A 20,655-nucleotide genomic window follows, 5' to 3' on the forward strand; every position below is an offset into this window, starting at 1 on the left:
ACTTAAATAGTATAGGAACATGTTTGAAAACCATAAAGTAAAGTAATTAGATTTAAGTTAGTGGTGTATCTAGGGGTTAGTAAGGGTCTGACCTCTCTAAAATGGAAAATTATCCATTTAGACTATTTAAAATTTTAAAATTTAAAATAATAAAGTTAAAATTGTACTTTGACCTCCCTAAAATGATAAAAATTTAATTTAATCCTTTAAAATTATAAATATATAAGCTATTAAAAATTAAAATTTAATTTCAATCCTCCTAAAAAGAATTTAAAGCTTGACCACGATTTAAGAATAATTGTTTATAATTAATCATATAATTACTCTAATTTTCGTCCAATCTAATAACAAGAGTCTAAATTTATTGGGACTCACTAATTATAATATTAACCAAATTTTACATTCAAATCCAATTATTCTTAACAAGTATTAACTGTAGTGATAAAACAGATTACAAAAATATATATATATATATATATATATGTTGCGATATTATTAAAAAGACAACAAAAAACCCTAAGCTAAATTATTTGTTGTTTTTCCAAATAATAATACTAAAATAACCAGATTTTTCATCATCTATTTAAGGTAAAAGAGGAGTAGTTTCTTCATGTAGTCTATAATTTTGTATTCTGTAGGCAGCCGGTGGTTAGTTGAGCGTTAAAAAGTTTTAAAAATAAGAAAATGAAATTGAGAGAAATTTTGTATTCTGTACGTACAGGAATAAATGGGAGCTCATCAAATATTCCAAATAAAACAAGTAAGATACAAGAAGGGTTGGTCGAACAACACCACCAAATTCCCAACGAATAGTCAAAGCAGGACGGGCCACTTCCAATCTGTGAGTAATGCAAAATATAGGTGACAGATCCTTCAACCATCTCTGCATTCTTTTGTCTTATAGCCAAGTGAGAGTCTAAAAAAGTGGGGGGCAGCCATTCCAAAAGCCAAAGAATTGTAGCAGTGGAAAGGTAAACCAGTAAGGTGGTAGATGGCAACTACAACAGTCTATCTAAAATGACCATAATTACATAAAAAAAAAAAAGGGAGGAGATTGAGAGAGAGAAAGAGAAGGTTTGGGGGGTTGTGGCAGGGGCAGGTACCACGTGCTGGGTGTCATTAAAAGGGCCGTTAAAGGCTCTTTAAAGAACTCACCTCCCTTCCGCTACCCCCAAATCTAACTCTCTTCTAACACTTAACTGCTCTTGTTTACAATTCTTCTTCTTTTTTTCTTTTTATCATTGCTTTGCATGTTGTGAATTCAAAACACACATTTTGTTTCGTCTTTTTGATCCTCTTTGTCTCTTTCCTTTCTTTTCGCCAAAGATAAATTTAAAAAGTATAAATACTTCAAGCCCATATACCAATTTTAAACACTTTGTTTTGCTCCCCAACCTTCCTGGATTGAAGTTCCTTCTATTCTCTCAGGTAAGGTTTCTCATTTTTTTTTTCTTGGGTTGTTTACTGAATTGGGTTTTTTTTTTTCTGAAGCCATGAAGTGACATTCTAGTTGGGAAAAGTTTTTCCTTTTTTTGAGGGTGGGTTCGTAATTTTGTTGATTGAGGTTTCAGTTTGGTGTGGATTTGAAAACAATAATTTTCAACTTTTTGAGGGTTTTTAATGAGTACTTTTTTTTCTTTCTTTTCTTTTTTTTTTTGTAAATTTGTGCTCTTGTTGAAATGAAATGTTAATGTGATCCTGCATCTGGGAAACTTTAATTCTAGGCTGTGTTTGGTTATAGGAACTTGAATTCATTAAGTAATGGATAAACTATTATTTTTAGTCCTAAAGTATGATTCTTTTGATACCTTGTTCACTAAAATAAGCTACGAGTGAAAGGAAATAATTAAAGGTCTTAATTACGTCAAATTCTGTTATTTGCGCCAAACAGAGCTTTAATACATTCATGGGGTGTTTCTGCTGCTAGTCCTATCAGATTTCTCTTTGGTTGGGGCTCGGTTCCATCATCCATGGTGTTGCTTGATGAAACTATTGAGTCATTTACACGTTTAACGAAACACTTCAATTCTCAAAGTCTCAATTCAGAATCAGACTACTCTTTTTCAAAGATTCCCTCTTGAATTTGTTTAAACAAACTGAGAGAGTAACATTTAATTTTATTATTGGTTGATATTTGAGTCCTCATCCTTGTTGGTTGTTTGATTTCTGAATATGCAGCATGTTAGAGGCCCAAAGGTCAGCTATGGCTGGTGTTGGGCGTGGAAACAATGGATACATAAATGGGGTGTTGCCGATCAGGAGCCCTGCTACAATAAGTGAAGTAGATGAATTCTGCTATGCACTTGGAGGGAAGAAGCCAATTCATAGTATATTAATTGCAAACAATGGAATGGCAGCTGTCAAATTTATACGTAGTATTAGGACTTGGGCTTATGAGACATTTGGCACGGAAAAGGCGATCTTGTTGGTGGCCATGGCCACTCCCGAGGACATGAGAATCAATGCAGAGCATATTAGAATTGCTGATCAATTTGTTGAAGTTCCTGGTGGGACAAATAATAATAACTATGCCAATGTGCAGCTTATCGTAGAGGTGTGTTTAGTAGACTCTTTTTTCTGGCTTCAAACTTTCTCTTTTGTAGATGAATTGCCCTTTCAAGAAGCATTTCTGTTAAGTACAAAGGAATCTCACTACAGTTGGTATATCCTTGTTCTAAATAATAATTTTGCCCCAGATGGTTCTGACACATAGATTTTCAGGAGGCTTGTAGCTTTAAGCATTACTGTAGAATCCTAGGGCATGAAACGAAAATTGATAAATAGAATGAGATTGTGTTCTTGTGCTTGCTAGTTATGGCCAACTTAAGCTAGTTCCCCACATAGTATGTTTAATCATACAAAACATGCTGCAATTCTATATTTTTGACAAATTATATTATGTGCTGACTCAGATGGCTGAGATAACACATGTTGATGCTGTTTGGCCTGGCTGGGGTCATGCATCAGAAAACCCTGAGCTCCCAGACGCACTGAATGCAAAGGGAATAGTTTTTCTTGGGCCACCATCCATATCTATGGCAGCATTGGGTGATAAGATTGGTTCATCATTGATTGCTCAAGCAGCAGATGTGCCCACCCTTCCGTGGAGTGGCTCTCATGTAATTCTCTGTTGCCTGAAGGTTACAAATTGCCCTTTTCCACGGCAGTTTCTCATACACAATGCTACATTTCTGTTTGCCAGGTGAAAATTCCAGCAGACAGTTGCCTAGTTTCAATTCCAGATGAAATATATAGTAAAGCATGTGTTTATACAACAGAGGAAGCAATTGCAAGTTGTCAAGTTGTTGGTTATCCTGCAATGATCAAGGCCTCTTGGGGTGGTGGTGGTAAAGGCATAAGAAAGGTTTGCTTCATTCATGAAATATTTTGATGTTCTGTCCATAGCAAATTTAATTCATTAAATGCTTTAAGTTAACCCCCTTTAAAGTTACTGTACATATTTTGCTAGAAGTGAGATTGATTTAAATACATTTCATATAACTTGAATTGGTTTGCTTTCTAGGTTCATAATGATGATGAAGTTAGAGCACTATTCAAACAAGTGCAAGGTGAAGTTCCAGGTTCACCTATATTTATAATGAAAGTTGCTTCTCAGGTGAGATTATCTGCTACAATCGATTTCAATGAATTAGCAGGAGTTTAGATCTTTTCTGACAAACCATTTGGTGTATTTTTTCTCTTATTAGAGTCGCCATTTAGAAGTCCAGTTACTCTGTGATCAGTATGGGAATGTCGCAGCTTTGCATAGTCGGGACTGTAGTGTTCAGAGGCGTCACCAGAAGGTATTTTTGTTTCTATTTTAGAGGCTATTTTTTGAATGTTAATTTTCTGGAACAAATGGGGCCTGCAGCCAAAAAAGGTGTATGCATCTGTTGCATATATATATTCCCTTCAAGATCTGACATCATGGTCCTTCATCTGAAATAGATTATTGAGGAGGGTCCAATTACTGTAGCTCCGTTGGAGACTGTGAAAAAGCTAGAGCAAGCAGCTAGAAGATTAGCTAAATCTGTTAGTTATGTTGGAGCAGCTACTGTTGAATACCTGTACAGTATGGAAACTGGCGAGTACTACTTTCTAGAGCTCAACCCTCGGTTACAGGTGTGATATAATGATTCTCTCCTCACTTCTGGAACATGGCATATGGATTAAGCTGTCACATTCATGCAATTGCAATCATATTTGTACCATTTCAGTTTGCTTTATTCATTTAGTGCAGTTGTGCCATATATTAATTTTATATGCGTTTAAAACGGATGTAAATTACAATGCTAACTGGTAGTTAGCACTTAGCAGTCTTGGCTAATTGGACCATTTGGAAAAGCATTCAGCTTTATAACCAAAAAGTATGTGGTGATATGACATTTCTATGACTTGTTTGGTGGGTTTTCTCCTTGTTTTGGTGTGAACTTATCAGAAGGAATGAAAAAATTGTGATTTTACAAGGCGAACAGTTCGTTGTTCATCATATTATTTAAAATTTTAATGTTTAAAAATTAACTCCAACAGGTGGAGCACCCCGTCACTGAGTGGATTGCTGAAGTTAATCTGCCAGCTGCCCAAGTTGCAGTTGGGATGGGTATCCCTCTCTGGAAAATTCCTGGTATGATGTCAACATCCATTATTTATCCAAACAGTTTTTAGCAGTTCATCTAAATCTGTAAATGATGTGTGTGTTTGTATGCTTGATTTGATTAGAAATACGGCGATTCTATGGAATGGAACATGGTGCGGGTTATGATGCATGGAGGAAAACATCTGTTGTCGCCACTAGTTTTGATTTTGACAAGGCAGAGTCAACTAGGCCTAAAGGTCATTGTGTAGCTGTGCGTGTTACAAGTGAGGATCCAGATGATGGGTTTAAACCTACGAGTGGAAAAGTGCAGGTTAGACTTACTAGGTTTGAGAAAAATTGTACTTCAAATATTTCTTCTTCTTTTTTTTCTTTCACTGCCTTTTCTTAAGCTTGTATTAAGGTCCATGAATTTGTGCAGGAGTTGAGTTTTAAAAGCAAGCCAAATGTGTGGGCTTACTTCTCTGTGAAGGTAAATCTTTTAGTTTTTGGCCAAATTAATGGTTGATTGACCCTTGAACTTACAACAACAATGCTGACAATAATAATTGATTTGCAGTCAGGAGGAGGCATTCATGAATTTTCAGATTCTCAGTTTGGTAAGTATTACACTGATAAATTTCTGCTTTTTTAATGAATGTTCTTAGACAAGAAATCCCCTGTGCATATACATTATTTGTTATAAAAATCATTATTTCTGATAATAGTCTAATCGTACCTCAGGACATGTCTTTGCCTTCGGGGAATCCAGAGCTCTAGCTATAGCAAATATGGTTCTTGGGTTGAAAGAAATTCAAATCCGTGGAGAAATTCGTACTAATGTTGATTATACAATTGACCTTTTACATGTAGGTTTATCACTTGAATAACCTTTTTTCTGTATAGAAATTTATTGCTTCAGGAACACTAATTTTTACCTGCTTAAATGCTTTACAGGCTTCAGATTACAGAGAAAATAAAATCCACACAGGTTGGTTGGACAGTAGAATTGCTATGCGAGTTAGAGCAGAAAGGCCTCCTTGGTATCTCTCAGTTGTTGGAGGAGCTCTCTATGTAAGTTCTCATGCATTAGAATTGATTTTTCTGTTCATAGAATCCTTGTTTTACACTTTGTACATTGCAGAAAGCATCAGCGAGCAGTGCAGCTATGGTTTCAGATTATATTGGTTATCTAGAAAAGGGTCAAATCCCTCCCAAGGTACAGTGCTAAACCTGAGTTGCTTTTGTTATGTGGGTCTTTGTTAACATACTGATGCTGTTGCTCTTGATTGCAGCACATATCACTTGTGCATTCTCAAGTGTCCTTGAACATTGAAGGAAGCAAATACACGGTATGAATTTATGATAATGTCACTTTACCACCATTTTAAGGGTGTCTTTTCTAATTGGCAAGAACTTATAGAGACTTTAGCTTTCATGTTACTGAACACATCATAGTTAACATTTTGAAAAAAAAAAATGTACCCAGATTGACATGGTTAGGGGGGGACAAGGAAGTTATAGGTTGAAGATGAATCAATCAGAGATTGAAGCAGAGATACATACATTAAGAGATGGTGGTCTATTGATGCAGGCAAGAATTTCTCCCTTGAATGTTCAGAACGATTATTTTGCATGTTTTACTTTTGCCGATGTTTATTTCTCTTTTATTTTTCTAAAACCTCATATTACTGACCTTGGGATTATTATAACAAATTCTCTTCTTTTCTGGCTCTTCTAATGCTTAGTTTAAATTTATTACAGTTGGACGGGAACAGTCATGTTATTTATGCTGAGGAAGAAGCTGCTGGTACTCGCCTTCTAATTGATGGAAGGACTTGCTTGCTGCAGGTGCCACTTATTCCTTTCTTTCTTATGCTGCTTTACTCCAACTCAAGGGAAAAGCTCCCTTTTCCTTTTAACCACAAAATTAAGGTGTGATGGTATTTATGTTAATTTTCATTGCGCAGAATGATCATGACCCTTCAAAATTAGTGGCAGAAACACCATGCAAACTGCTGAGGTTTTTGGTTTCTGATGGTAGTCGTATAGATGCTGACACACCATATGCAGAGGTTGAGGTCATGAAAATGTGTATGCCTCTTCTTTCTCCTGCTTCTGGAATTATTCAAATCAAAATTTCTGAAGGTCAAGCCTTGCAGGTAAACTACATTTCTATATGGGAAATATAAAGGTTATATTTTTGTGGAAGTTAAGTGTCATTGATCTTGCAGGCTGGTGAGCTCATTGCTAGGCTTGATCTGGATGATCCTTCAGCTGTTAGGAAAGCTGAACCATTCCATGGGAGCTTCCCTGTACTAGGGCCTCCCACTGCAATTTCTGGCAAAGTGCATCAGAGATGTGCTGCCAGTATAAATGCAGCCCGCATGATCCTTGCTGGTTATGAGCATAATATTGATGAAGTAAGTGTTTCTCTATCCCATAGTAATATGGTCATAGGGATTAAATTGCACAAGAAATCAGCAAATATCTTCTTCAGTAGTTTTTTTGTCAACTTACCAAGTTCTCTTAATTAAATATCTCTTAAACAATGGGTGCATGGTTTAAGTTGTTAAGCATCCAACCTAAGCTCAATTGTAAATGGGTGTAGGGCCTAACATGAATATAAGACTTCTGGAAACTCAATAGTCAACTGATGTGGGATAACACTACGAACACTCCCCCTCACACGTAGCTCTCAAAGGCCTACATGTAGGCAACCTCCCTGGGGGTCAGCAACTTCACATGGTGTTAGGCAGGAACAACAAAACACACCTTGGCTCTGTTACCAGATTAAGCATTCTATTTAAAACTAATATGTCAGAAGTGGTGGGACCCAACTTGAATATTGGATCACACCCAATACTTAGTAGATGCAGGATAACACCAATTAAAATTAACTTTCCACTCTTTTAAGTTTTTGCTAGTTCTTATATTATAACGAATTACATTTGCTAAGTGGTGTTGTTATCCCTCATTAAGTATTGGATTCTATGTGGCTTTATATTAAATCTACTGCCAATTGGTTTTAGGTTATATTTTGTTCTTCCTACTTGACTCCATGTGAGGTCGGTGACCCCATGTGAGATTGTCCATGTGTAGACATTGTGAGCTACTTGTGTGGTAGTGTTAAGTGATGTTACTCTACGACTAATAAGTATTCCACTTCCTGTGGTATTATTTTAAAGTTGAGCCCCTATTCCTACTATCAGTTGGTTTTAGGTTGGATGCTTAACAACATGAAAATGAAACTATTAAGTCAGAAATGGAAATAAATATATCCCAATAATTGCGATGCTATAATATCTACATATAACTCATGTTTAGAGTTACTTTTTAAACTTTGAAGAACTTTTGCTGAAAATAATGAATCTTGATTTGGAACTTAACTTTTGGATTTTGACTTGTGACATTAATTGGTTTGACATGTGTTACAGGTAGTTCAAAGCCTCCTAAATTGTCTTGACAGTCCTGAGTTGCCTTTCCTCCAATGGCAAGAATGCATGTCTGTTCTAGCAGCCAGGCTTCCCAAAAATCTTAAAAATGAGGTATATATGCTTGATTTTATCTCAGGTTTTTTTCTCTGGGTAGTTACTTTAGACCTGTATCTTTTGATCTGATTTTACTTCTTTAATTCTATCAGCTTGAATCAAAGTATAAAGGGTTTGAAGCTATTTCTAGCTCCATGAATGTTGACTTTCCTGCCAAATTATTGAAAGGAGTCCTAGAAGTGAGTTCCCTTATCCCACACTCTTAAGTTTGAAGTCCACTTTTTTCCATCTATTTTTATTCTTTGGAAAGTTTTAACACATGGGGCACCTACTTTGATTGCAGCTCCATTTATCCATCTGTCCTGAGAAAGAAAGAGGATCCCTAGAAAGGCTTATTGAGCCATTGATGAGCCTCGTGAAGTCTTATGAGGGTGGAAGAGAGAGCCATGCCCGTGTTATTGTGCGGTCCCTTTTTGAAGAGTATCTATCTGTTGAAGAGTTATTCAGCGACAACATCCAGGTAACTTTTGTCTCAAAGGAAATTATGGTCATCATATTGTTAATAACATTACCACAGATGACTCTGTCATTATTGTTTGTATTGACAAGACTATTCTGAAGTATCAAGACATCAATTCAGATTTATATATCTTCAAGATCATATCTGCAAAGTCCAGTTACAGTCTTCAAGCTTTTGAGTGTGTATTATTTTGTTTGCAAGTTTAAACGAGTCTTTTCAATGCAATATCACAGGCTGATGTGATCGAACGTCTTCGACTTCAGTATAAGAAAGATCTTTTGAAGGTTGTGGACATCGTACTATCTCATCAGGTATTGATTTGTAAGATTGTTTTTTTTAATGTTTATTTTTCCTAATGTACATTATTCCATAACCATGCTATGCAATTTCTTTTGGCCTGCAGGGTGTCAAGAGTAAAAATAAACTGATTTTCAGACTCTTGGAACAACTTGTTTATCCTAACCCTGCTGCATACAGAGATCAACTAATTCGATTCTCTGCATTAAACCATACAAGTTATTCTGAGGTTCGTCAATGAATTAAGTTACTCATTTTAGCATATTCTAAGTTTACAATAACGAGTTTTTAATATTGTGTTCTTTGTATTCGTCATTTTGGTTTTCCAAAATTCTCTTAATTCTTCCTTGTAGAAGATATTTGATTGTTTCATAGGGAGGCTGATTTTTTTAATTTGCATGCAGTTGGCACTGAAGGCAAGTCAATTACTGGAGCAAACCAAATTAAGCGAACTTCGCTCCAGCATTGCTAGAAGCCTTTCTGAATTAGAAATGTTTACTGAGGATGGTGAAACTATGGACACTCCCAAGAGAAAAAGTGCCATTAATGAAAGAATGGAGGCTCTTGTAGGTGCTCCTTTAGCTGTTGAAGATGCTCTTGTAGGCCTGTTTGATCATAGTGATCACACCCTTCAGAGGCGGGTTGTAGAGACTTATGTTCGGAGGCTATACCAGGTGATAGGTCTCAACTCTTACTATTTTTTCTTATGCTAGTTTGGGATTATCGCATCCTCATTTAACTGGTTGTATTTGTCATCAGCCTTATCTTGTAAAGGGAAGTGTCCGGATGCAATGGCATAGATCTGGTCTTATTGCTTCCTGGGAATTCTTGGAAGAGCATATTGAGAGCAAGAATGTGTCTGAAGATCAAATGTCTGATGAACCATTAGTTGAGAAACATAGAGAGAGGAAATGGGGAGCCATGGTTATAATTAAATCTCTCCAATTTTTGCCTGCAATTATCAGTGCAACACTGAGGGAAACAACTCCTAACCTTCATGAAGAAACTTCAAATGGATCCCTAGAACCAACTACCTTTGGAAACATGATGCATATAGCACTGGTGGGCATCAACAATCAGATGAGTCTACTTCAGGATAGGTATGTTTTCTTAACTTTTCCTTGTTTTGAAATCTGTAGCTGAACTAACATTGCTTCTTGTGAAAGCTTTCATTGTCATTTATAGTACCAGAAATTATGCAACTTGATGAACTCTAAAGTCAAAGTCAAATGCATATATGTTTAATTCAAATCTGATAATACCAAGATGAGATAAAGTTTGGTTGTATATAAATTCAAACTATTAAAAGTCCTACATTGGATTGGTCCTCTGTTTTTTCATCATGTTTGCTAAAGACACTATGTTTCTAACTGAATGTAGGGACAGAATCATAAATCATTGATTTTCTTAATCATCATCTATATTTACTACTTGCAGTGGTGATGAGGATCAAGCTCAAGAGAGAATCAATAAGTTAGCAAAAATACTTAAAGATAAAGAGTTAGGGTCAAGTCTACGATCTGCAGGTGTTAGAGTCATTAGCTGTATCATACAGAGAGATGAAGGGCGAACACCTATGAGGCACTCGTTTCATTGGTCAACTGAAAAGCTCTATTACGAGGAAGAACCTCTTTTACGCCATCTAGAACCTCCTCTATCCATATACCTTGAATTGGTTTGCTATTTGAACTTCTGTTCCTTCATTTTCCTTCAAAGAAAATATTAATATGCACCTTTAATCTGATAGTTATTAAATCTTAATCCAGGATAAGCTTAAAGGTTACCAGAATATACAGTATACACCATCACGTGACCGCCAGTGGCATTTATACACTGTTGTTGACAAGCCAGTACCAATTCAGAGGATGTTCCTCAGAACACTTGTCAGGCAGCCTACTTCCGATGATGGGCTTACAGCATATCGGGGACTTGATGTTGACATGATGCGTAGTCAGTCAGCTATGTCTTTTACGTCAAGGAGCATCTTGAGGTCCTTAATGGGTGCAATGGAGGAGTTGGAGATTAACATGCACAATGCAACTCTAAAATCTGACCATGCACATATGTATCTTTGCATCTTACGAGAACAACAGATAAATGATCTTGTGCCTTACCCCAAGTAATTAAGCCAATATTAAATTTCTAGTTCCTTTTTTTCCCTCCTCTTCCTTCCGCATGGTCGGTGAGCATTTTATAAATTTTCTTACATTTGAGATATTTCACCAGGAGAGTTGACCTAGATGCTGGACAAGAAGAAGCTGGAGTAGAGTCAATCTTAGAAGAACTGGCTCAGGAACTTCATGCATTTGTTGGTGTAAGAATGCATAAGTTGGGTGTTTGTGAGTGGGAAGTAAAGCTCTGGATGGCATCATCTGGACAAGCAAATGGTGCTTGGAGAATTGTAGTGACGAATGTGACAGGCCAGACATGCACTTTACATGTAAGTTTTTATCTGGTTAATAGTAGTGCTTCAAGAATTCTCCTACGGGATCTAGCTATAGTGCTTATATATGGAAGAGAGAGAGGGAAAAGTTTTCTCCCACTAGCAACTTTTTTGGTTTGCAGAGACATCATACACCATAGCTTACAAATCTTAATGACAGCCAAAAAATGGTTAAATTGTGAGGAACCATAGACCACAAATGTTGCATCTCTTTTGATTTTTCTTTTCTTTTCCCTCCCTTTTTTCCTTTATGTAGTGCTCTTTCTGATTTATTTACATATTGAGATACGTGGTTTCAATTAAAAAGAAAATCCATATATTACCTTTTTCCTTAGATCATTTAGCAGAAATGCATTCATGTTGCTGAAAGATATCCAGCTGTATGGTATGAGAACCATACATCACTATCCAACTAGAACCAGTCTAAATCTCAAGCTCAATGAAAATGGAGTTCTCATGAATGAATTTAGGCCATATAAAAAATAATATTGCTGTGTTGTACTTTCAGATATACCGAGAACTAGAAGATACTAGCAAACACAGAGTCGTATACCATTCTCTTTCTGTAAGGGGTCCTCTGCATGGTGTACCAGTTAATGCTCAATATCAGGCTTTGGGTGTTCTTGACCGTAAACGTCTATTGGCAAGGAAAAATAATACCACTTATTGCTATGACTTTCCATTGGTAAGCACAGTGTTATGGGCATACAGTGATATTGGCTGCTTGTTCTTTTCCCTTTTTATGCTCTGAATCCATAGCAGATGAAAGCTATATTACTGACTGCGGTATTACTTGTAGGCATTCGAGACTGCCTTGCAGCAGTCATGGTCATCCCAGTTCCCAGGTATTAAAAGACCCAAAGTTAAACTTCTTCCTAAGGTTATGGAGCTTGTATTTGCTGACCAAAAGGGTAACTGGGGCACTCCCCTTGTTCCGATTGAGCGCCAGCCTGGACTCAATGATGTTGGCATGGTAGCCTGGTGCATGGAAATGTTCACTCCTGAGTTCCCTTCTGGAAGAACAATATTAGTAGTTGCGAATGATGTGACCTTCAAAGCTGGTTCTTTTGGCCCAAGAGAGGATGCATTCTTCCTTGCTGTAACTGATCTTGCCTGCAGTAAGAAACTGCCTTTAATTTATTTGGCTGCTAACTCTGGTGCCCGTATTGGGGTAGCTGAAGAAGTCAAAGCCTGTTTTAAAGTTGGTTGGTCTAATGAATCCAGCCCTGAGCGTGGTTTTCAGTATGTCTACTTAACTTCTGAGGATTATACTAAGATTGGATCATCAGTCATTGCACATGAGATGAAGCTGGCCAGTGGAGAGAGCAGATGGGTGATAGATACCATTGTTGGGAAAGAGGATGGTTTGGGAGTTGAGAACTTAACTGGTAGTGGGGCCATTGCTGGTGCATACTCTCGGGCATACAAGGAAACCTTTACCCTAACATATGTGACTGGTAGAACTGTGGGAATTGGTGCTTATCTTGCTCGTCTTGGCATGCGGTGCATACAGAGACTCGATCAACCCATTATTTTGACTGGTTTCTCAGCATTGAACAAACTTCTAGGTCGTGAGGTGTACAGCTCCCACATGCAACTTGGTGGACCTAAAATCATGGCAACAAATGGGGTTGTCCATCTCACAGTTTCAGATGATCTTGAAGGGGTGTCAGCCATATTGAACTGGCTAAGTTGCATTCCTCCTCGTATAGGTGGTCCACTTCCCATTTTAAATCCATCAGATCCTCCAGAAAGGCTTGTGGAGTACTTACCTGAAAATTCGTGTGATCCTCGGGCCGCTATTTCTGGTGCTTTAGATAGTAGTGGCAACTGGAAGGGAGGTATTTTTGACAGGGATAGCTTTGTGGAGACGCTTGAAGGTTGGGCTAGAACAGTTGTGACAGGAAGGGCAAAGCTTGGAGGAATCCCTGTAGGAATAGTTGCAGTTGAGACACAGACGGTGATGCAGGTTATCCCTGCTGATCCAGGACAACTTGATTCCCATGAGAGAGTTGTCCCTCAAGCTGGACAGGTATGGTTTCCAGATTCTGCTACAAAGACAGCTCAGGCAATAATGGATTTCAATAGGGAAGAGCTTCCGCTTTTCATTCTTGCCAATTGGAGAGGCTTTTCTGGTGGGCAAAGGGATCTTTTTGAGGGCATCCTTCAAGCTGGATCAACCATTGTTGAGAATCTTAGAACATACAAACAACCTGTCTTTGTGTACATTCCCATGATGGGTGAGCTCCGTGGTGGGGCATGGGTAGTTGTGGACAGCCGGATCAATTCAGATCATATTGAAATGTATGCTGAACGCACTGCTAAGGGTAATGTACTTGAGCCAGAAGGAATGATTGAAATCAAGTTTAGGACAAAGGAGCTACTGGAGTGCATGGGCAGGCTTGACCAACAGCTTATAAACATGAAGGCAAAACTTCAGGAAGCAAAGAGCAATGGAGCCCATGCACAGATGGATTCTCTGCAGCAGCAAATAAGATCACGTGAGAAACAGCTTTTACCAGTATACACCCAGATAGCCACTAAATTTGCCGAGCTTCATGATACTTCTCTGAGGATGGCAGCGAAAGGGGTAATAAAAGAAGTAGTTGACTGGGATCGCTCACGATCTTTCTTCTATAGAAGATTGCGCCGGAGAATTGCTGAGAGTTCTCTGGTCAAAATTGTAAAAGATGCTGCTGGTGATCAACTGTCGCATAAATCTGCAATGGACTTGATCAAGAAATGGTTTTTGGATTCCAGTGTTGCAAAGGGAAGAGAAGATGCTTGGGTTAATGATGAAGCTTTCTTTTCATGGAAGGATGATCTGGGTAATTATAGTGAGAAGCTACAAGAACTGCGGGTCCAAAAGGTATTACTTCAGCTTACGAATATTGGCAATTCATCTTCAGATATACAAGCTCTACCTCAAGGTCTTGCTGCCCTTCTAAGCAAGGTAAACCATCCAACTATCTTTTCTTACTTTTACAGCATTCTTGTTTATGTCTCTCAGAACCTATTGATAAATGTGTTAATCTAATGCAGATGGAGCCATCAAGCAGAAAACAAATGGTTGATGAACTTCGTAAGGTGCTCGGTTGATTAAATTACCTATAAGATCCTGGGTTTTCTCATTCTTCTGCTACTTGCATTAATATTTTGGTAACTTGCTGCCACACCTGGCGTGGATCTTCTGTAACAATTCACGTAGCTTCATGAGAAGTGGAGGTGGCAGAGTCCTTGGTGCAGCCGGTAGCTTTTGTAAGTGTAAACTTAGCAGGTTGTAGTTGATACGAGTATTAGATTTTGTGCCGCTAGGAAATCATTGGACAGTCTCAGTTTGATCTGTTTGCTGCAGATGTGATGAAACTTTGCTCATATATTATTAATTTTTGTAATAATGTGTAGGGAAGTATCAATTATTCCTACTTGTGAATGCAAATTCTTTTAGGGTTGAGGATATTGTGCCACTTTGCTTCTTCTGCATTGTTGGTGACTTGGCTTTGATATTTTTTATCATAGACAATAAATTTGGCTAGTAAATGCTCCCACTTTCATCCTTCAGCACATGAAATGTTACATTTTCATAGGAAATTTATAAAATATACAACGGAAGTGGTTGTCTGAGTTTGAACCTGACGATTACATATGATTACATTTGAAATATCTTCCTCTCTGGTGATAATTATTTCTTGTTGCTTTTCTTCTTTTCTCGTTCTTTCTTCTTAAAGTCTTGGATCCTTTTCTTCTCTTTTTCTTTCTTCTTCTTCTCCAACTCTTGAATTCGATTCTTCATATCTTTCTCTTCCCTCCTTTTCCTCTTTTCCTTTTCTTCTCTATTCATTCTCTCCTCCTTGGCCCTCCTCTTCTGCTCTTCTTTTCTCTCTTTTTCCTTTGCTTTCTTTCTCTTTTCTATCTCTTTCAGCTTTTCTCTTGTGAGTTGTCTTTTCACACTGAAACACATTGGGCTGTATTCTTTGCAAGTACTCTTTTTCTCTTTCAATGTTGAATTATTTATAAATGGTTGTTTAGCAAACTTTTCGGGTTTTATCAATGAGTTGGTTTTCTCCCTTTGTTCTTATCATATTAATATTAATTACCCATTGCCGTCCAAAGGCCAGCCATTGTCTCACTTTTTGACTCCATACAATCTATTTGTATTCTTATTGTATATTGAAAATAAGGTTTAAAGCTAATTTTGGGCTTTTGAGCTATATTTGGTTTCTCATACTTAAACTATAATTTTGTTAACGGTTCATTCTAGTTTTTATAATAGCATTAAAAAAACTGGTTAACATGTGTTGTCGATAAAATGTGCAACATGATACCTTTAGCCATTTAGAACATGACTCATTGTACTCAAGTATATTGAAATTAATATATGCAAAAAAAAAAAAAAAAAATTCAGCTTGCATATTAAGTCCAAATTAGCTCTAGACTCAATTATCACTAAAAATGAAGAAAAGATGCAAATTATCGACAGAACATACTAAATGACACTAACATAATAATTTAGTTCGAAATCAAGCTCAAGTGTGAAAGTAAACTAAACTTTAGCTTCAGAGAGTGGCCGAAATCTTAGACAAGATTTTTGTTTGTTTGTTTGTGGAGAACATGTAATAATGCAGTAGCTAAAAGATGAATATACTGCAATTTTTTGTTCTAATAATAGATAATAAACCCTATCACTTTTAGGATGCCATAGTTAGGCTTAGGATTAAGTAAATTCATGGTACATGGTAGAGGCAGACACTTTTTACTTTAATTGATTTAGTAAACAATTTCAGAGGTTGTTTACATGTCCATGCAAAGCGCGGAACAGTTATCTAATCTTTTTTAATTTTGGAATTTCTTTACATTTTATTCGTTGTTGGAAGACATTACAATCTATTTATATATGCTCTATTAACCTAGTAACTAATCATACTGGTTCCAGTGCTTGAAATGAAATCTAATACAACGATGAGTAGAAAGTCAGTTTCCCTAGTGGGACTTGTGATACTGTGCTGCCATGCTTCACTGACTGAGCAGCGACTGCAGGGCATATTCAAAGATCCAAAGGAACCAATTGACGAAAGGGTTAAAGACCTTTTGGGGAAGATGAACCTAGAAGAAAAGGTCGGGCAAATGACGCAAATCGAACGTAAAAACGCGTCGGCAGAAGTCCTCAAGAGTTACTTCATTGGTAGTGTCTTGAGTGGTGGAGGAAGTACACCCAAGGTAAACGCTACTGTGAAAGAGTGGGTGGACATGGTGAATGGCATGCAACAGGCTTCTCTTTCCACTCGTCTTGGTATTCCAATGATCTATGGAATTGATGCTGTTCATGGCCATAACAATGTTATGAATGCCACCATTTTCCCACATAATGTTGGCCTTGGTGTAACCAGGGATCCCCAACTTCTTAAAGAGATTGGAGCTGCAACTGCACTCGAAGTTCGAGCCACTGGCATTCCTTATGCTTTTGCCCCCTGCATTGCTGTAAGCAACATAATTAATCATTGGGTAAATTACACCATTAATCATTAAAATATAAATATGTTTTTTTGTTTTGGTTAGCGATCTATTCAAAATTTTTCATTTAAATAGCTCGGCTATTAAAATCAATGTTATATGATTTTCTTTCCCCTTCTTTTTTACATTTTAGTTTTTTTTTTTATCAAACAGCTTTAGATGTCAGGTATCTGCAAATCAAAATTTAAACAGTTTTTTTCTCCGATCTCCGACACTTACCATCAGATTAACTTAGATTTAAGGTATGTTTTATTAATCGCTAATTATCTAATCATTGCTTGAAACTCACAGGAAGAAATTTTTCTTAAAAAATATTTATCAACCCAGTGACTTTTAATAAAAACTTGACTTAAATGAAGATTTTTGAATAGTTTAATTTTAAAGTATAACTATTTTTAATTAAGTGATTAAATAATAAAAATTACTTATAATTTAATGATTAATGGTGCAGTTTTCGTTAGTCATTTTCAAAAACAAAAATCATATTGACATTTACAGGTGTATATATATATATGTAGGTTTGCAGAGATCCTAGATGGGGCCGATGTTATGAGAGCTATAGTGAAGACCACAGAATTGTCCAACAGCTGACTGAGATCATCGATGGGTTACAAGGAGAAGCCAAAACTGACATGAAGGGCATGCCATATGTTAATGGGAAGTATGTAAACAACTGATATTTATATATATTATATCATATTAATCAATGATTTGATCATTGTGGTATATGATGTTAGAACAAAAGTAGCAGGTAGTTCCAAACACTACGTTGGTGATGGCGGCACCGTCAAAGGCATTAACGAGAACAACACCATCGTGGACGACTCAGCCTTGTATGGCATGCATATGGCTGCTTACGTTAATTCAGTAGCCAAGGGTATTGCCACCATCATGGCTTCTTATTCAAGTATTAACGGAGTTAAGATGCATGCTCATAAACAGCTGCTTACAGACTACCTTAAAGGCAAACTTGGTTTCAAGGTTAAAACTAATTTTAGCACATTCATGAGCCCAGATTATGATGTTTCTTACTTAAATTTTATGAATATGGCAGGGTTTCATCATCTCGGATTGGGAAGGAATCGACAGGATCACCTCTCCCGCACATTCCAACTACAGTTATTCAATTCAAGCTTCAATAAATGCTGGTATTGACATGGTCAGTTGCAGACTTGTAGGTGTTATATGTTATTACTTAAAAAACTATATTGTTTGAGGGTCGCTGATATTGCTTCCAGGTTATGGTTCCTTACAACTACACAGAATTTTATGATGGCTTGATTGATTTGGTTAAGAAGAATGCAATTCCAATGAGCCGAATTGACGACGCCGTGTCGAGAATATTGCGTGTTAAGTTCGCCATGGGACTCTTTGAAAATCCCTTAGGTGATTACAGTTTAATTAACGAGGTTGGGTCACAGGTGAGTTGTTGCATTGCACAAACTATACAACAGGTTTTAATGAAACCTTGTTGTATATTTAAAGATGAACAAAATTAGATTCGAATTGAAAAACTGAATTTAGGTTTAATCGAATTGAATTATTTGAATTATTTGGTTTTTTCCATTCGACCCAATATTCAGCTGTTTCTTTCAAAAACCAACTAAAACACTCACTGCAGAAGCATAGAGAATTGGCAAGGCAAGCAGTGAGGAAATCACTTGTACTATTGAAAAATGGAAAGCCAGGAAATCCACCTATTTTGCCTCTCCCAAAGAATGCTGGCAAGATAGTTGTTGCAGGATCCCATGCTAACAATTTGGGCTATCAGTGCGGTGGTTGGACTATAGAATGGCAAGGAGTCAGTGGGAACAACTGGACTGCAGGTATAGTTATCATAAATAATTTTAAAACAAAAACATAACATACACCATATACTCTACAATTCAATTGTATTGAACAGGAACCACCATCCTGGACGGCATCAAAGCCACTGTTGACAAACGCACCAAAGTGGTTTACAAGAAGAAACCTAGCGATACCTACTCTAGCAAGGGAAAGATGGACTATGGGATAGTGGTGGTTGGTGAGGTACCTTACGCAGAGACAAATGGTGATAGCCAAAACTTGACCATCCCTGCTCCAGGTCCGGCAGTGATCGAGAACGTTTGCAAGGAAACCAAATGCGTGGTTATCATCGTGTCAGGGCGTCCGGTTGTGATAGAGCCATATGTTGACAAGATAGACGCCCTGGTAGCGGCTTGGCTACCTGGAAGTGAAGGACAAGGGGTGGCTGATGTCCTATTTGGTGACTATGGATTCACAGGCAAGCTAGCTCGTACTTGGTTTAAGAGAGTAGATCAGCTTCCTATGAATTATGGGGATCCCAAATATGATCCACTTTTTCCTTTCGGTTTTGGACTTGAGACTAAGCCCATCCCTCCCACTAAAAAACCTGAGTTATAAATAAAGAATAAATGATAGATAAACCAACTTTAGTTTTTTTTGATAATTTTTCCTTTTGGGTAAATCAAGTGTCACTGAAGGAAAAGAAAAAACACCATTGCCTCTTCTCACAACAATAGAGGATGATGTTTGTGTTTAGCTGATCTTATTTTACTAAACTTTTTTTATTAATATAATTATATTTTCCAGAGGAAAAAAACAGAAGGACAACTATAGAGACGATGCTAATACACATCAAATCAATAATTGTCCCAAAGCTACTCATACAGTTCCCCTCATTTGCTCACAACGTAGCACAAAATCTCCAAGAAAAATTTGTGTTGCAAGTAAAACTTTACAATCCTCTTATTACCACTTGTTATTATTATTAGTGTTTTACATGATGGAGCAAGCATTAGGGTTATCATCACTGAACAAGTTGGTGTAGCGGTTGTCAATGGTGGTCTCAGAAACGGTGGCACTGGCCGGAACCTTCCTGACATGATTGGGAGGAGCTTTCTTGTCGTAAGCTTGAGCCACATAAGGATTAGCCACCAGAGTGTAAGGCACATAAGGCCACAACTCCACCTTCTTCTTGGTTGACTGCGCCGCCGCCAGTACTTTCTTTGCCTCTACGTAACCCGTCACGGTGGCCTTTTGTTGTTTTAAGTCCACGTCCACAGACTTTGCCCCTACCAAAATCCAGCATTAATTTATAGTGATTGATTCATAATTTATTTGGTATATGGTAAATGAAGATTACCCTTTACGCCGGAGAGGACCTTCTTGACCTTACGAGCACAACCTTCACAATCCATCCTGATTTTGAGAGCTACAGTTTGAATTTGCTTCTTCTTCTTCTTCTTCTTCACGCTGCTAAGCAAATCAGAGATGTATTCCAAGGTGCCTTCTACTCCCATCTTTTGTAATATGATTTGAAGGATTAGTATACTGGATTTTGATCCAAACAAATAAAGAACTATATATATAAGATGGGTCAAGTCTTGGGTTGAAGACAAGGACTATTCCACACTACCTTTCGTCTCAAATGGATATATATAAAAATAAATGCAAAAGAAAGAAGCGTAAAGACTAGAAAGTAGGGAAGTGGGATACTCTTGGTCGCCATGGAAACCTTTGCATGCATGGATTTATAGAGAGAGAATGTAATATTTAACCGAACAAATAAAACATCTTAATTAAGGTGATATATATTGAGTTTAATTTTAGGAGTATAAGATATTAAAAAGTGGGGTTTCTCCTGGAAACTCCACGAAACTTCCTTGGGACATACAGGATTTTCGCCCTTTTCACTCTTTTTTCTCATGGAGGAACCAACACTAAAGTTTTTTGCTTTATAAAAATCTTCCCTTTAAACCTTCACTTTTTCCTTGATTTTTTATATATAACCTTATGTTGATGGAGAATATTAGAG

The 20,655-nt window shown here is 37.2% G+C and overlaps 2 protein-coding genes and 1 pseudogene across 4 annotated transcripts; 2 read left to right on the plus strand and 1 right to left on the minus strand.

Moving 5' to 3' along the window:
- The first annotated feature begins 586 nt into the window (after nucleotides 1-586).
- LOC108466878 (acetyl-CoA carboxylase 1-like) lies at nucleotides 587-14,864 on the plus strand. Of its 3 annotated transcripts, none has more exons than XM_053025137.1 (32): nucleotides 587-971; nucleotides 2,179-2,554; nucleotides 2,913-3,119; nucleotides 3,203-3,364; nucleotides 3,524-3,616; nucleotides 3,708-3,803; nucleotides 3,949-4,122; nucleotides 4,531-4,624; nucleotides 4,720-4,907; nucleotides 5,016-5,066; nucleotides 5,154-5,193; nucleotides 5,318-5,442; nucleotides 5,531-5,647; nucleotides 5,718-5,792; nucleotides 5,869-5,925; nucleotides 6,063-6,167; nucleotides 6,338-6,424; nucleotides 6,544-6,735; nucleotides 6,808-6,996; nucleotides 8,011-8,121; nucleotides 8,217-8,303; nucleotides 8,408-8,584; nucleotides 8,818-8,895; nucleotides 8,988-9,110; nucleotides 9,286-9,555; nucleotides 9,641-9,981; nucleotides 10,319-10,556; nucleotides 10,648-11,000; nucleotides 11,108-11,321; nucleotides 11,833-12,009; nucleotides 12,124-14,277; nucleotides 14,367-14,864. In XM_053025137.1, the coding sequence occupies exons 2-32, from the start codon at nucleotides 2,180-2,182 to the stop codon at nucleotides 14,421-14,423; spliced, it is 6,807 nt and encodes a 2,268-aa protein (XP_052881097.1). In that variant the 5' UTR covers nucleotides 587-971; nucleotide 2,179; the 3' UTR covers nucleotides 14,424-14,864. The 3 variants fall into 3 exon arrangements, with proteins under 3 accessions (XP_052881097.1, XP_017622720.1, XP_052881096.1); XM_017767231.2 differs by lacking the exon at nucleotides 587-971 and adding an exon at nucleotides 978-1,428; XM_053025136.1 differs by lacking the exon at nucleotides 587-971 and adding an exon at nucleotides 1,484-1,624.
- Nucleotides 14,865-16,140: 1,276 nt separating this feature from the next.
- On the plus strand, nucleotides 16,141-19,632 carry LOC108463650 (uncharacterized; annotated as a pseudogene).
- On the minus strand, nucleotides 19,387-20,421 carry LOC108463661 (heavy metal-associated isoprenylated plant protein 24-like). The gene is made up of 3 exons (XM_017763562.2): nucleotides 20,257-20,421; nucleotides 19,984-20,140; nucleotides 19,387-19,912 (listed from the first exon to the last, which is right to left on the minus strand). The coding sequence occupies exons 1-3, from the start codon at nucleotides 20,365-20,367 to the stop codon at nucleotides 19,617-19,619; spliced, it is 564 nt and encodes a 187-aa protein (XP_017619051.2). The 5' UTR covers nucleotides 20,368-20,421; the 3' UTR covers nucleotides 19,387-19,616.
- Nucleotides 20,422-20,655: the final 234 nt, after the last annotated feature.

Source organism: Gossypium arboreum, chromosome 2 (assembly GCF_025698485.1).
Source record: "Gossypium arboreum isolate Shixiya-1 chromosome 2, ASM2569848v2, whole genome shotgun sequence".
In the NCBI taxonomy this organism is placed as follows: Eukaryota; Viridiplantae; Streptophyta; class Magnoliopsida; order Malvales; family Malvaceae; genus Gossypium; species Gossypium arboreum.